General features: G+C 45.7%; 1 protein-coding gene across 8 annotated transcripts in view; it reads right to left on the bottom strand.

Annotated features, from left to right (window-relative positions):
* Positions 1–15,679, bottom strand: part of fgd4a (FYVE, RhoGEF and PH domain containing 4a) — a 340,499-nt gene that overhangs the window by 151,262 nt on the left and 173,558 nt on the right. The window contains exon 1 of one of the 8 annotated variants that reach the window (XM_038779938.1): positions 13,009–13,192. The exons of 5 other annotated variants lie outside the window; for them this stretch is intronic. In XM_038779938.1, the coding sequence (XP_038635866.1) occupies positions 13,009–13,096 (88 nt within the window). In that variant the 5' untranslated portion in view covers positions 13,097–13,192. Of the gene's footprint in view, positions 1–5,442; positions 5,628–12,919; positions 12,939–13,008; positions 13,193–15,679 lie in introns of those variants that run through there. 2 more of the 8 variants (XM_038779946.1, XM_038779935.1) reach the window with 2 other exon arrangements.

Raw genomic sequence — 15,679 nt, forward strand, 5'->3', positions numbered from 1 at the left:
GAAACCAGTGGGAAAATGAAAATGGCTTATACTCGTCAAACATAGATACTTGGTTGCTCTTTATAAGAAGCATGAATAACTTCTAAGTATGTTGTATAAAATACATATTGGAAACAACTACTTTATAATTATTATCAAGCCCCTTTGTTAGAAAAAAAAGGTAATCAACACGTGACAAATACTGCAAGTGCAAATCTGTCAGATACAATTTGGTATTTGCTTGAATCACTGTAGATCCAACAAACCCTGGAAGCTCAACACCACCCAGGACAAAGCAGTCCAGTTGATTAGCACACCATTCATCATCTTAAACATTCACTCTCACCACTGCTGCAGATTGGCATCAGTGCGTATCATCTAAAAGATGCACTGCAGCAACTCACCAGACTAGGACAGCACCTCTCAAAGATGTTATCTCCACCGCTTCAAAGGACAAGTGCAGCACAGGCAAGAGACTACTACTGTTGTAAGATGTGTGTAATTTAGTAAGACTCATGAAGAGGCTCTGAGTCGCATAGTTTGACAGCAAGTGTTTATAGTTAGTAACTAGTATAGTCTAGTAACTATGTGTGTATAAGAGGTCTAAGATAGAAGCTGTGTGCATACTTGCCTCTATACATGTCGCTGTCCAGCCCAAGACTGCCCGTTAGACTCAGGTCATGTGTTTCTTTACATCACAGCGTGGGTGGTACTGTATCCAGTCCCGCATTAACCCTTTCTATGCCAGAACCTCATACCCTCCAAGCCGGACACCATCCTGTCTTCGAATTATATCACCGTTCTTTCACTGTCGCTAGGTCAAAAACCTGGAACTCCTGTAGGTGTACCTAATAGCACGTGGACTGCAGCAGTTCTAGACGGCAGCTCATCATCATCTTCTCAAGGGAAATTAGGGACGGGCAACAAATACTGATCCTGCAAATGACATCCACAACCCCTGGACAACGTTAAAAGATATGGGGCGCAATTCTGCAGATTTGTTATCTGCGGCGCAAATCCTGTAATGCCTCAAAATGTCGCGAGAGGCCAAAAGCGGGATTTGCATTGGCTAGATTTTGGAATTCAATGTTCCCAGGCCCTTCCTGATGATGTGATCAGCTTCACACCCAGGAAGGGGGAGTTGCTGATTTGAATGCTTTGTAATATCATTAGCGATTAAAGTTGCATCTGCAGACCTCATTGAATCTTCCCACCCACCAGCATGTAGTCACGTGGGCACAAATTACTACTGGTTTTTAAAAACTGGAACCAGGCACCATGACCTCCGAGAGGGAGGAAGGGGTGAGCACCCCTCTCCACCTTGTACCAGGGTGTTCAGGGAACAGGTCTCGATGGGCAGCTCCAGAGGAGGGTGGGGGGTTCAAGGGTGTTTGGGCGGGGGGGTGGAGTGAGAGAGTTGGGGGCCTCCTCCACAATGGGGATTGTGGCTGAGGTTAGTTGCCCTGAAGCCTGCAGACAGGTGGGAAAGCCCGAGTAAGAACGGTGCCTCTTGATTCGGTGAGCAATTGTGCCCTCTAACATTCCTGAGACTCATGATCATCAAACTAATTGGCCATCATGTGTTAGCAAAGTGAGCTGTCCACATTCTCAATTCAAGGATATATGTGAAAATTAATGTTTCAAGGATAAAAGGTTGTGTACCGAGAATCACGAGGGAATGTTCAAGCATAACCTCCGGACCCCAGTGCCTGGAGGACCGATTAGCCCTCAAGGCATAAGCGTCCAGTTGATCCTGCCCATGGGGGATGAGCTATCATTGAAATAGCCTGTTAGAACCCCAAGTGATGGGGGTTAAGGGAGACAACCAGATGGGAGGCCATACGTGACTCTGATGGTGTGAGGGCATTGACCGGGGCAAGTCAAGCGATGAAGTGGGAAGGGCACCAGACATGTGAGTGAGCGCTAGCCACTGCATAAGGTGTAGGAATGGTGGCTTCCAGGACCGGGAAGACAAAGTGAGCGAGGAGGATGAGAAGGTAACCGGCTGTGACATTAACCTAACTCTCGCTCCTTCTCTCTCTCCCTCTCGCTGTCTGTCTCTCAAACCTTGCAGCTTTCCGAGAGATCTCGGTATGGAGCCAGTGGAGTTGGCAGATCTGCTCCTCACAGCGCTGGAGGAGCACAGACCCCAGTAGCCTTCATTCCTTTGTCCCGTAGCATTAGAGGGGGATTAGGGGTGAGGGTTAGGGTTCACTGATTAATGCCAGCATCCTTCCAGGATGTACATTACTCTCGGTTTGAGTGGGCCTAATTGTTTCCCTTACATTGTAGGCCTGTGAGTAAAGCTGTATCCAGATGGGGTGAAGTCCTATCCCGGTGGGAAGACGGTCAAAGAGACCATTGTGAACAACGAGAGGGTTTAATAAGATGACAAGTGCAATTGTGACATCTATGCCTTACTTCAACCATACCCACTCTGCGCACCAACAATCCTTATACTTGCGAACCCTACCACCATGTACTGGTGTATTCCCAGGATTGATATCAGAATTGGAGGTGGCCTGCTGCTTTGCATGCCCTGATGCCCAAGATGTCCTTGGCGGGTGTCCTCTTAAGGGCCAGGACCTGGAAAACCCCTGCCTACTTTTGGATGGCATCGATGTTGCCTCATCATCCTGATGTGTCCGCTATCCCTGAGAAACACCAGTATCCAGGAGGGGGAGGGGGGGCGGGGGGGGGGGGGGGATTCAGAAGGGCTGGTCACTCCCAGGCTCTTACAGGTGAAAGGCCCCAGGAGGTCGTCCAGTACATCCTCCTCCCTCTGGGTGCTCGTGGGTCCCTGGATTATTCCACGAGTTGGAAGGGCAGCTTGGGTGAACTCCAGAAGCCTCAATGTCACCTGGCACTGCCAGTCCTGGAGGCCCATCAGCGTCTGCACCATGGTGTCGAACCCCTCAGCCATGGTCCTCAGGGACTGAACCATGCGTCAGAGCTCTCCAGTCATGGCTCTGATATCTTACCCCAGGTTTCACACTGCGGATGCCACCCTTGCAGTGTTGTCCTGGTTGCCACGCAACACCCGCAACACCTCCTGCGACTGAAGGCTTTAAGGCTACTCCATTTGGCCTTGCAGTCATGGCAATGTCCTTGACAACTCCTCCTGAAATTCCCGGCTCTGCCTTTGCATCTCCCCGAGCTTAGACACAACACCTGGCTGGGGAACAGCCGAGTCCTGGGACCCAGCAGACCTCCAACTGTTCGATCCCTGGGACCCTCTTGTCTCCACGTGTGCATCAGAAGCAGTGTGGTGCTCACCAAATAGTGACCCAGAAGCCTTCCTGCTAAGTCCACTCACCGAGGTGCTTGTCTCTACGCTGGTGGGTGCTACAGGTGATAGCTGTGACCTCCGAGGAGATCTCCTGAGCTGGTGTCAAGGGTGGCCAGGGGGGTGCACTGGTGGTGGATGGGCCAGGCTTTTTAGTTGATGTTCCTGCAAGGTAAGGAAGATGGTTTTAGTACATTGTCTGGTCAAGGGTTTGGACAACAAAAATCTCACTTGAGACTGGTCATCATGATGAAGGTGCAGTGGGTTTTCACTTTTTGGTCTGCGGCCAACTTTGGTATCTGTGCAGGTTCACTCCTGATTCTCTGCAAGCTCCATGGCCCTCTCCTTGAAAGGAGTTGAGATCCTTAGTTCGGGCATTCCACCTCCCGTCTTCTCTCTTTCTCTGCAGTTGTGGGCAATCTTCTCCTGCAGGGACACCAAATGTGATAATGTGAGCTGGGTGCTTGGCGAGTCAGACGTCGAGCTCAATTGGCATGTGTGAACACTGTGCTCAAGCAGGGAGGGGTTCTGGTGAAGAGTGCCAGGGGGGTGGGGTGTTGAGGATGCTGGTGGGAGGTTGGGTGCTGGGAACCTGCGAGGTGGCAACATTGAAGGTGACATTCCAGGGGTAGACAGAAGGGTGGAATACCAAAGGACAGGTGTAAGGACTTGCAGATCGTAGTAAGTGACACCTTTTTTCCTACATTGAACCCCTATCCTCCTGGTCAAGCTGCTGGCACTGACCAGTGTTGCCACCGTCTCCCAGGCAGGATTGTTGACCTTGCTTGTGGAGGAGGGGGGGGGGTGAATATATTGTGGCCTGCCTCTCCTCCCAGGCATCCAGCATTCAAGGCAGGGCCCCGCCAAAAATCTGGGAACTGATATTCTCGCTGCCATCCTCCCGGCTGGATTGTGAGCAACTGTGGTGGAGCCATTTAAATGCAGCACCGCCTTGAGAGAAGTGTCCAGGATGGGCGAATCAGACGCTTTGTTCCTCAGGCGGGGCTTTTTTCACAGGGTGAAAAGGCTTCTTTCAAAGTGCCCAAAGATTGCAATCCAGATTGTGCTCCCAGGGCTGGCAGAATCCGCACCGATCATCGAGCCGAAAATTACACTATAATAATATAATAATAATATGCCATTTGTTTGGAAAATTCCACACGTTTTCACATTTTATGCACAACAAATACATAAATAAAACAGCAATAAGTTTACAAAGTTAACATCTAATGTTAAATCATGCCGATCCTAACTGGTATCTTTTACATTCACTCGTTCCTTGTTATAATTATCATTCTTTTCCCATCATCTTTGTCAATGAATGCTGACAACTATTCCACTACGAGGGCAACTCAGAAGTCCAATCCTGTCCTCACCACAAATGACTCAAATATACTTTCCAGAAGGGATTAATTGACCAGGTAGAGGCATTCTGGCTGGTCTTTCCCTTCCACGGTCCAGAAGTGCTAAAGACAATAATAGCGCACAACTGCCACCTACTCGTTTCCTCCTGGTTAACATAAGCTAACTGAACACAAACTAGAAAACTAGTTTGCAGCTTTCCTGGTGAGAATGGATCATCTATAATCAGTTGAACCATCAGCAGAGCTGCTGAAGTGGCTGCTTTCAGTTGTTCGAAAATTGAACTTGCCTCGAAAGCTACCCAAAAAAAGTGAAATCTCCCTTAAGTAATTGTAAATTTGCCATTGCAACTTGTATTCACTACTAAGAACATTAAAATTTGTATTGCTTTAGATTTGCAAAGTCCTTTGCAATTTAATTATTTGGTACTCATTGAGGGATTCTAAAAATGTAAATGTACAATACTGAACTATATGTTTGGCACTTGGAATCATCATTCTTCTCTTCATCCTCTCTTGGGTATAAAACCTGACTTAATGCCTTTGCAACATTCTATTACTGTACCAAGTATTCAAAATGCTGTATGTTCCAGGATATTCGAATCGTCCATAGGAAAGAAGGTGACAAGAAGAAAAGAGAAATGTGGCTTATTAAATCCATTCCCTAAACTCTATCAAGGACTCAATCCATTCAAGCTGTTGAATGGAAATTTTGCACACAAACACAAACGTACACACAAAACAACATACAGACAGATGCACACATAGACACACAGCATAGCATTGTGAATCAAACAATATCATGGCTTTAATTACCTTCTGCCATTCTCAATGGTTCACAGCAGTAACTTAATTCTCCTGAAGAGGTTGAATTGTGCTGGGTGCTGTTCCGTTGATGGGAGCAGCCTTTATTATCTGAGTCAAGTGTCTGTTCTTCATTATGCATCTCTATAATGTGTTTTAGCAAAATAACACACCATAGGACATCGCAGCTGAGCATTATCCTATCTTCATCAAACACCCACCCTTATAATCAGCTGCTGATAGCCAGGCTGATTTCCTTCACTTCATTGCAAAGGGTACTGAAACAAATTACTTTCACTGCTACTTCCTCGTCGGAGACCAGCTAACTCAGCACAAAGCACATTGCAAACCTGGCATTCCCTTGACCTATATAGGTTAATGCTACACAGTACAATAGAAAATGAAATATGATGAAACAATACTGTATAAGGGAATATGCAGCATTTTAAAATTTACAATACTTACCAAATAAAGTTGAATTTTAACCAAAATGCTTCCATCATTTTGAGAGGTAATGTGGTCTAGTCAATTTTCAGAGTGCAAGGTTTAGGAAAATGTTTGGCCAGGAATTTTGTGGAGTTGCTCCTGCTCCAGTCTTTTATCTTCAACAGGAGGTGTGGTGGAAAGCTTCACAAACCCAAAGACCTAAATTTCCAGGGTTCGCTGTTCCCAGAATTTTTCTAAGATCCTGACATCTTTTGAGTGATTCCGCATTTGTTCCGAGGACTTGGTATTCTCCGGCGAAGTACCTGAAACCCTGGGAAGCACCATCACCCCCAACCCTTCACACGCAAACCACATTTTCCTCAAAGTACTGCTAATCTCAGAGCAGTTATCTTTCCTAGAGCTTTTAGATCTGAGAACTGGAAGGTTATGCAACACTAATTAGCTAACATGCCCATTAGAAAATAGTGAGAATATAACATCTACAAGATTTCTACAAGTAAGTAGGACCACCTAAAAGCTTAATCAAATCTAGTTACAGGATATGTTAATGGAATAATGGGCACGGTTTTCCCACCATGTTGCACCCGTCAATTCCATTGCACTGGGAGTATTGCGGGAGAGGCCGAAAGTGGGCTTTGTGCTAGCATTGAGCTGTATCGGAGACACCCGACCGTTAGGCTCATCTCAACATGCAAGGCCGGTTTGGTGCCGCTTTCCCCGGGCTCCCAGGAGTCACCAGCCACACCGGCGAGGCTTCACCCAGACGCCTATTACTACTGGTCTCCACAAGAGGTGAGCAGGTGTGATGGCCACTCTGGGGGTCTCGGGATTTTTGGGATTTGTGTGCTCCTGTAAAGCACAACTGGAGCTTGGAGATAATGGGCCCAATTCTCCGACCCCCACGCCAGGTGGGAGAATCGCGGGAGTGCCGGGCGATTCCCGCTACGCTGCCCTGGCACCCGCACGCGATTCTCCCACCCCCCCCCCAAAACGGCGTGCCACGTTTCACGACAGGCTGCACAGAGAATCGCCGCTCGCCGTTTCTAACGGTCGAGCGGCGATTCTCCGGCCCGGATGGGCCGAGCGGCCTGCCCAATCCGACGGGTTCATGCCGGCACCAACCACACCTGGTCGCTGCCTGCGTGAACAGCACGCGAACGCTGCGTGTGCGGCCTGTGGGGGGGAGGTGGGGAGGATCGAGCACCAGGGGTGTGCTCAGTAGGGGTCTGGCCCGCGATCAGTGCCCACCGATCGTCGGGTCGGCGTCTCTAAAGGACACATTATTTTCCTCCGCCGCCCCGCAAGATCAATCCTCCATGTCTTGCGGGGCACCCGCGGGGAGGACGGCAACCGTGCATGCACGGGTTGGCGCCGGCCAACCTGCGCATGCGCGGGTGACATCATGTATGCACCACCGGCCGCGTACTTTACTCGGTGCCGCTTTGACGCGGCGCCAAGGCCCGGCGCGCATAATTGACGCGGCGCCGCTCCTAGCCACCTGGGGGTGGGAGAATGGGGGCGAGGACCGGCCTCCGACGCCGGAGTGAAACACTCCGGTTTTCACTCTGGCATCGGCACTTAGTCTCCCGATGGGAGAAGTTTGCCCAATTACTTTTGCAAATGTTTTAAATGAAAACAATATACTTTGATTGCTACAGATTGAATTCAGTACTCTCAGAGTTCTGATGGGTCTCTGAAAAACCGCGGAACAGAAGCAACTTGAGAAAAGGGAGTCTATCCTTTCAAGTGAGAGAAAAACACAAACACCATGGCTATCGCTCCACATGCAAAAGATGCAAAGCTGCTCAGATGAAAGTGAGAAATGTAATTCAGTGTTTCATGTTGAAAATTATGGCAAGTATCGATTTGAAAGTATTTAGAGTATTTAGAGTACCCAATTATTTTTTTCTAATTAAGGGGCAATTTAGCATGGCCAATCCACCTAATCTGCTCATCTTTAGGTTGTGGGGGGCGGGGTGAAACCCACGCAGACATGGGGAGAATGTGCAAACTCCACACGGACAGTGACCCAGAGCCAGGATTCGAACCCGGGTCCTCAGCGCCGTAGGCAGCAGTGCTAACCACTGTGCCACGTGCCACCAAAGATGCCTCACTCTTAAAATGCCTCACTTTAAACCGGCATTGTCTTTAGGACAAAGTGGAAAATCTTTACCTGGTGTAAGTTGCATTAACCATATCATCAGATAATTATTGTGTAAAACTTCTGGGATTTTTTCTGGTTGTTTTCAATCCCTAGTGTAAACTGGCTGAGAGTTTAAATTTTAATTTAATGGAATTTAGTGTGTTTGCTTACTTGACAAATTTGTGAACATGTGAACAATAAATCGGCCACGTTGATGTTGCTAACCTTTTACAACAAAGTAACACAATATACTATGAAGTCATCACCAACTCACAACAGATTATATTACGAGGTGTCTCAATTATCCTGCAACAAGGGATAAGTAATTAATAACCAAATAAGTCATATTTCTGTATTTTGTACTTTTCTATCAACATTTCGTGTGTCAAACGCCCCATGAGGACCACAGGGATACCATTGTCGATCTCCACGTGGGACCCATGGAATATGAGTTTACCAGGCCGAGGGTGGTGGCCACCCAGCCGGTGGCTCATTAAAGACTACACACAAAAGCCGGCCCAAACAGGGCCCAGAGTTGTTGGCTGTCCCAACAAGGACTGGATTGGGAGAGAGTTACTGCCGTGGGTTGAGTATTGTACACAGTTCATTAAATTCTAGTCCCACTATTGCTGGCTTCATCAAGTTACTAAACTATGTTAGGATTGAAAGTGCTGTGACAGAGTCTGGGAAAAAGAAAGCCAGAATGCCATGGGATCCAACTGTATTAGGAACAAACTAGCCTCGACTGGGCCAATCTTAGTTTGATCAGTGGATTGACTGTAAGACATGATAAGTCTTAAGATAAGAGGCAATGTTTGAAGCAAACCCATTGTTTAAGTTTAAGGCAATGCGTGCAATTAGCCAGATCCAATTAAATTAACCTTGAACAACATTTATTGGCCAACTAGCCATTTCCAGCAACATTGGCTAAGGGGTGACATGTCTTTTTATGAATTAAAAAGGCCGACAAGAACTGTTTTGTTGTTAACACCAAGAGAGGAGAAACTGGTTTGGATCTTTAGAGACAGGTAAAAGTTTTCCAGCCAGCATGGATTCCAAGGAAGGTGTGGCGCTCTTCCGAGGCAGTTGAGAATGACCATATTGGTGCGAAGAGTTGATGTTGTTTTCCACTTCTTTTGGATTAATCGCCCATTTGAAAGTGTGAAGTCCGAAGAGTTTGCTGGTAAATCCAGTTTACCTTTATTTTCTCTCATTAGTCAATAGACAAGTTTTAAGTTGAATGATAAATTGATTGATTAGCTTATATGCGATTGACAAGTCTTTGATTGATTATTGTACTGTTTTATTTTTAAACCAATAAATTGAGTGATGGTTGTCCTGTTATTTTATTTTTAAATCAATACATTTTGATATTGTTTGCTAACTCAGAGTCCGAGTCTTTGCCTCAGGTTATATCTCTCCTGAACTAAATCAGTTTAAAGAGGTAATTTGGGTTCCAGTAATTACATAGCATGCGATTAAATCAAATCATGTCTAAGTTCATGACATTTTCAGAACAAAAACATTCACAAAAACAAAAACATCACAGGATTATCTAGCATTTTATCATTGAGATTGTGCTGCTCAGCCCAAGGTTAGTTCACGTTCCTGCAGTTCATGCTTTTCAGCAATGTGAGATGGGTGTCAATCTGTCTGCAATTGTCAATACATGTTTTCTGTCATTGATTCACACTTGAATTTCCTTATGCAGTACTTTCATATTTCATGCTAAATAAGGAAACTTTTATCACACGATGATACAATAACCATGATAACAAAATTATTTAGCTCACTGCTGTCGAGCAGATGGACTGAGAACGAAACTTTCAATGCATTGAGAGGATAAGTTTACATGCAGCGGCAAAACAGGAAGTCCCAAAAGGCAAAAATGGGTTTTTCCAATGACATTAGCAACCAAATTGACTTGATTATTGAGCACTGCTAAGGTTTTCAATACTTTTCTCTGTACATATTGATATTTAATAGACGTTGGAAAGTCCATAATCTGATCACAATTCATTCCAGAGTGAAAACAGTCTGTGCAAAGATAAGTAAAATCCTCACAAAAAGTTGAAACACAAAGTAGATACTATCTGAAATATTCAATTTTAAACTCCTAAATACATAGAAACAATTATTAGTTCCAAGTGAACTTCTTGTTCCTAAGATTTTAGATAAATAGCTGTGTTTATACTCTACTTCCCAACAGAATGTGCGCTGCAGTATTCTTTAAAATCGTACAATGCTAAGACACACACTGCAAATTAACCTTCAGTATTAAAATAACAGAGAAATAGAAAGTGAAACACCAGACAGTGTATGCTCCAGAGACGCTAGCTATGCAACTGAGCCTTTGTCGAGGCATCTAAGAGAGTTAAGTACCTTCCTATTCGAACAACTGAAAAATTAACAGAGGTGTCTTTAGATGGCACCAAAGCCCCATACAGAGCTATCAGAACAGGTTTAATCAATCAAGTTTCAGGAATGAAATCAGGCACATACAGGTCCATAATGATGTGGCAGTCCCACCCAACTAGACAATGGGGAATGGTGGAGGAGATTGCATCGCCAACCATGCCAAAGACTGCAGTTTGGTAAAAAAATGTGAGCATGGATAGTTAACCACAGTGACAGAGGATGTAATTCCTGACTTTGATAAAGACCACTTCAGTTCTTGAGCAGGCGCAAAAACCTGACTGAAGAGATTCAAACATGAAGTTGCAAGGTGCAGGAGACTGGTCAGCTTTAGAGAGCATGAGGGAAAATAGAGACAGATGTGAGGTCAGGAATAGGGCAGGGGAGAATCTGAGGGTGTTTGGTTTGGTAGGCTAAGGGAAGGGAGGGAAGTGGCAGAGGCAATTAAATGGATGGTCTCAATCTCAGCAACAAAAGAGTCCATAAGCTCCATGCAAATGTACCTCGGAAGATCAACTGCACAGCTACAGTTATTGGAACCCATCTTGTGAAGAAATGAACAATGGCAATGAACAAATGAACAGAAATGAACAAAACGCTCAAATTGATTCTGCCAATGTTTCAGATAACAAAACATGATCAATAACAAAGATAAAACATTGCCAGTGTTGGCATTTCAGCCAGATCTGTCAACTTGATTTTCTCCCAGTTAACAGACAACTTAGCCATTGGACTGAGTTTGCAGCCTGCATGTTCTTGTGTGTGCCATTTGTGTCTGCAATTGTTTCTAAGGTCTGATATGTACCTTTGCGAAACAGCACATGTTGTCCTGTAGTTGCAGAATTCATTCCATGGGGTAAATGGGGTAGATTCGACATGATTGAAACAAATATAATATTGGAAGCGCCTTAAGAGGCTAAAGTGAATGAGAAGCGGTACAGACTTTTAACAAATGGATGTCTGTTAATAGATTAAACATAATCAAGGAGTAAGTGTCCAAGAAAGCTAAACAGAACGGCGAATGAAAATTAACTGAAGAAATTATTTTTGTTTTTATTTTATTTTTACAATTTAGCGTGGTCAATCCACCTACCCTGCACACCTTTAGGTTCTGGGGGCGAGACCCACGCAGACACGGGGAGATTGTGCAAACTTCACACGGACAGTGACCCAGAGCCGGGATCTAACCTGGGTCATCGACAACGTGAGGCAGCCGTGCTAAGACTTAAGAAATTATTCCTCTTCATTAATGATTTTGTGCAACTTTGTGATTTGAGATGCTAATTTGCTGATGTGCAAAAAGCCTTCAAATTATAAGCCTAAAAAAAAAATGCCAAATTCAGAACCCTTTTGAGAATATAACATGTGCTTTCTGTAGCATTCAAAATCAACATATTCTCTATCCAGTTCCCAGTGAGGACAGGTCTGTCGCAAAACAAAGCTACCTGCACTGTCAGACTATGGCACGATCATCAAGAGAATACATAAGGTGGATGTTGCTGAAAATAGAAATACAATATTGGTATAGTGGAGGGTGCAGTTCTGGAGCTAGAATTAAGGCGTATTTTTGGAAGAGCTGTATCCAATTTATAAGTGCTTAATGCAGGTTCTGAGGGGAAAACTAATATATTCTGTACTTGAATGATTGATATCCCTCACCTTGATTAATACAAAGATTCAAGGATTTCTTTGAAAGCGCAATTTTCATTTGATTACCTTTACATAAAGGTCACATTTTAGTAAACCCTCCAAAACAAATCTCCACAGATTCTAATTTCTGTGGTCACTTTTCAATTTTTCCTTTCCTCTCCCTCACCCCAACCACGAAACAGCATTCAATTACTACCATTGCAGTTAATATTTTAAAAGGCTGACACCATCAGTAAGATTATAATTTACATATCACAGCTAAACCTTATTCACGATGGGACTTCTCTGGACCAGTCAGCACTAGACCTCTGAGGTTGGGAAACAATTGAAAAGCTTTGCAACCCGTTGGTAGAAATGGTGAAGAAAACGAGGATACACGAGAAGCAGATACCCCCCTCTTCACAAACCAGCAGCGGATATTAACACCAACCATCAGCACACATCTCAGCCATTAATATCAGACTTGAAAGTTAAAATAGATTTTCAACATAGGAACAAAGTCATTGATCTATGTCCGTATGAGCCTCAATGATTTTGCATTCAATACAGTGTTGAAGGGTTTGTTGTATTGTCTGGTATAACCTTTAATCTCTGGCTAAGAGGGCAGCAGTAATTGTTTTAACACTACAAATCCTCCATGCCGCCCTCCTCTGTGAGCATTACCCATTAAAAGCAGATTAACTACCATGTCTCCAAGTTTCAACGACTGGCTTGTTACGGCAAATGTTTTTAATTCTCCTCACATTAAAAACAGGCCACACAACACAACAATAAAAATCAATAGCAGCATGCAAGATGAATGTAGAATTCCCTACATTTGTTAACAGTCCTCACCTTATGAAAACAGGGCTAGCTGCCCTGCCTGGCAGCATAGCTGGATTTCAATAAATTCTATTCAACTACTCTACCAATCAAGCACTTACCTCTTACTAGCACGCTGCATCTTAGATATTTCCCCTGCACGCAATGTCCTGCTTCTTGTCGACCCCAGCAAAGGAGGAACAATTGCATTCCAATAGGGAATGAGCAGATGGCTGTTTCCAAGGCAACTACATCTATTAAAACTACTGGCAGAAGGATGTGACTGCTGTTAACAGCATTACAATTGCTGGCATTGTACTACAATGAACTGGAAAAAAAGCTGCAGTGCCTACTGAGCATGCTCAGCAGGTATCCTTTCCCCCTTGAACCAGGCCAGATTTTGGGTTCTAACATCTCAATTATTCACAGCAGTTTGAAAAGAACCTACATCCCACTCATGGTAACTTGGAACCGTTTGAAGTCTCCCAGGCAGTTTTCAAACTGTAATGCTGCACTTTTAGCAATCTATGGTGTTATAACCTGACTCGAAGGCCACGGGGTCGGCAACATCAGGGTCCCAGTGGCCTCGCCTGAATACGATCTCCCCAGATGTGGGGGCAGAGCTAGACCCTTAAGCAAGTGTTAACTGGGACATAAATACCCTGGCTCAAGTGTGGATCAGACGCGGAGGTTAGGATTGTATTCTAGTAGGTAAAATAAATATTGAGTTTTTGTGGTGAATCATAATAGCATCATACACACTGTTATCACACATGTTGTACCATGCCTCTGTAAACTCGGCACATGAGCAGTTGCGCGGCTCTGCCCCTAGGGGGAGGTGTACTGGAAATGTACGGAAGTTTGTACTGGGCTCCACCCGTGGCTCCGTCCATGACTCCTCCCCCCCACTGGTTGTATAAAGCTTGGCAGTCGGAGCCTGCCTGCCTGTTCATCTCGTCACAGGCAGGCTCTGTTGTAAGACGATTAAAACTACTGTTCACTTCTAACCACGTGTCGCGTGAATTGATGGTCTCATCAATTTTCTAACAGTCATTGATTCAGTGTGGTTGCTCGCCTGGAACTTTACACAGGACCGAGCTGACTGCGGTCCTGACTCCACATGGATTTCAAGGGACCTTTCCAAGGAGCCATCGTAGACGCCCATTTGAAGTGGATGGAGGTCCACCGCATGTCTATGACAACATCGCAGGCTATGATTGAGAAGCTCCAACACACTTTCTGCAGCCATGGGCTTCTTGCGGTGTTAGTTTCTGATAATGGCACGGCTTTCATGAGCGTGGAATTCGGCACATTCATGAAGATGAACGTGATCCGCCATGTACGGACCCCGTATCTTACCGCCCTTCCTCCAACGGATTAGCTGAACGGGAGGTGCAGACCTTCAAGCAAGGAATGCGGAAGCAAATGTCCGGTTCCCCGGAGACCCACCTGGCCCTTTTCTTCTTCTATTAATGCACCATGCCTCATGTTACTACTGGGGTAGCACCTTTGGAGTTGTTGACGGGCCGCCGACTGCACAGACATTAGGAAGAAGGCCCGCAACCAGCAGGAACACGCCGGAGCAAGTCGACCCAGACCCATAAGGATTCTCCGCTGGCGATGTGGTCTGTGTCAGCAATTTTGCCAATGGGGTATTGTGGATCCTGGGGCTAGTGGTGTGATGGTCAGACCCAGTCTCATATTCAGTGAGTGTGCAAGGGAAGGAATCGAACAGACACGTGGACCACCTCCACAGCTGTGCCCTACAGGTCCTCAAGGGAAAGCCAAATCCCCCACGTCCAGCGGTGACTCTTCTTCCAGTGCAGCCGCCATTGATACCCGGCGAGGCAGACGAGTCCCTCGACCTTGAGATGCGGGATGGGGACTCATCGGACTCCAAATCGGACATGGAGACCGGAGGCCACGGGGTCTGCGACATCACAGTCCCAATGGCCTCACCTGAATACGATCTCCCAAGACGAGGGGAAGGAGTTAGACCCTTAAATAAGCGTTGACTGGGACATGAATACCCTGGCTCAAGGGCTGGGTGCGGAAGTGGACCTGGGGAGTAGGAGTTGTATTCTAGTAGGTAAAATAAATATTGCTTTGTCGAACAGACATCGCTTCTGTGTGCTTGCCTGGAACTTTACACATGGTAAATAGATGATACCACAATACTGATACTTTGGAGCAGAAACATCTGAGGTTCCTGAGAGGATCCCATTGTTCTGATAAAAGATGGTCGTTCCATTGAAAACTGTGGATCTGGCTGTGCCACGTTTCCATTTTCTGGGAATTTAGTTCCCCTTGAAGGGGTGAAGCCTCTATTTACCTTTAGCAAGGCAATTAGTAGTAAGGGGACAGAGGGTTGGTGTGGGTGACATCCAGCCTCAGGAGATCCTGCACCATTGGCTCAGTCAGGACCAGTGAATCCGTGAAATGATAGTACACACAAAGAATAAGACTAGCTTTCACAAAAGCAGATGTGGGCCTCACTTGTGGTGACCTGATTTGGTTAGTGGCCTGGATCCCTTACTAAATGTAGGCAGACATAGAATCCCTAAAGTGCAGAAGGAGGCCATTCAATGCTTCGAGTCTGCACTGACCCTCCAAAATGAGGACCCTACCTAGACGTAAGCCCCTGCCCAATCCCCGTAACACCAACTAACCTTTGGACACGAAGGGGCAATTTCGCATGGTCAGTCTTTGGACCGTGAGAGGAAACTGAAGCACCCGGAGGAAGCCCACACAGATGCGGGGAGAAAGTGCCAACTCCACCCAGACAGTCACCTT

Source organism: Scyliorhinus canicula, chromosome 20 (genome assembly GCF_902713615.1).
Source record: "Scyliorhinus canicula chromosome 20, sScyCan1.1, whole genome shotgun sequence".
Lineage (NCBI taxonomy): Eukaryota > Metazoa > Chordata > Chondrichthyes > Carcharhiniformes > Scyliorhinidae > Scyliorhinus > Scyliorhinus canicula.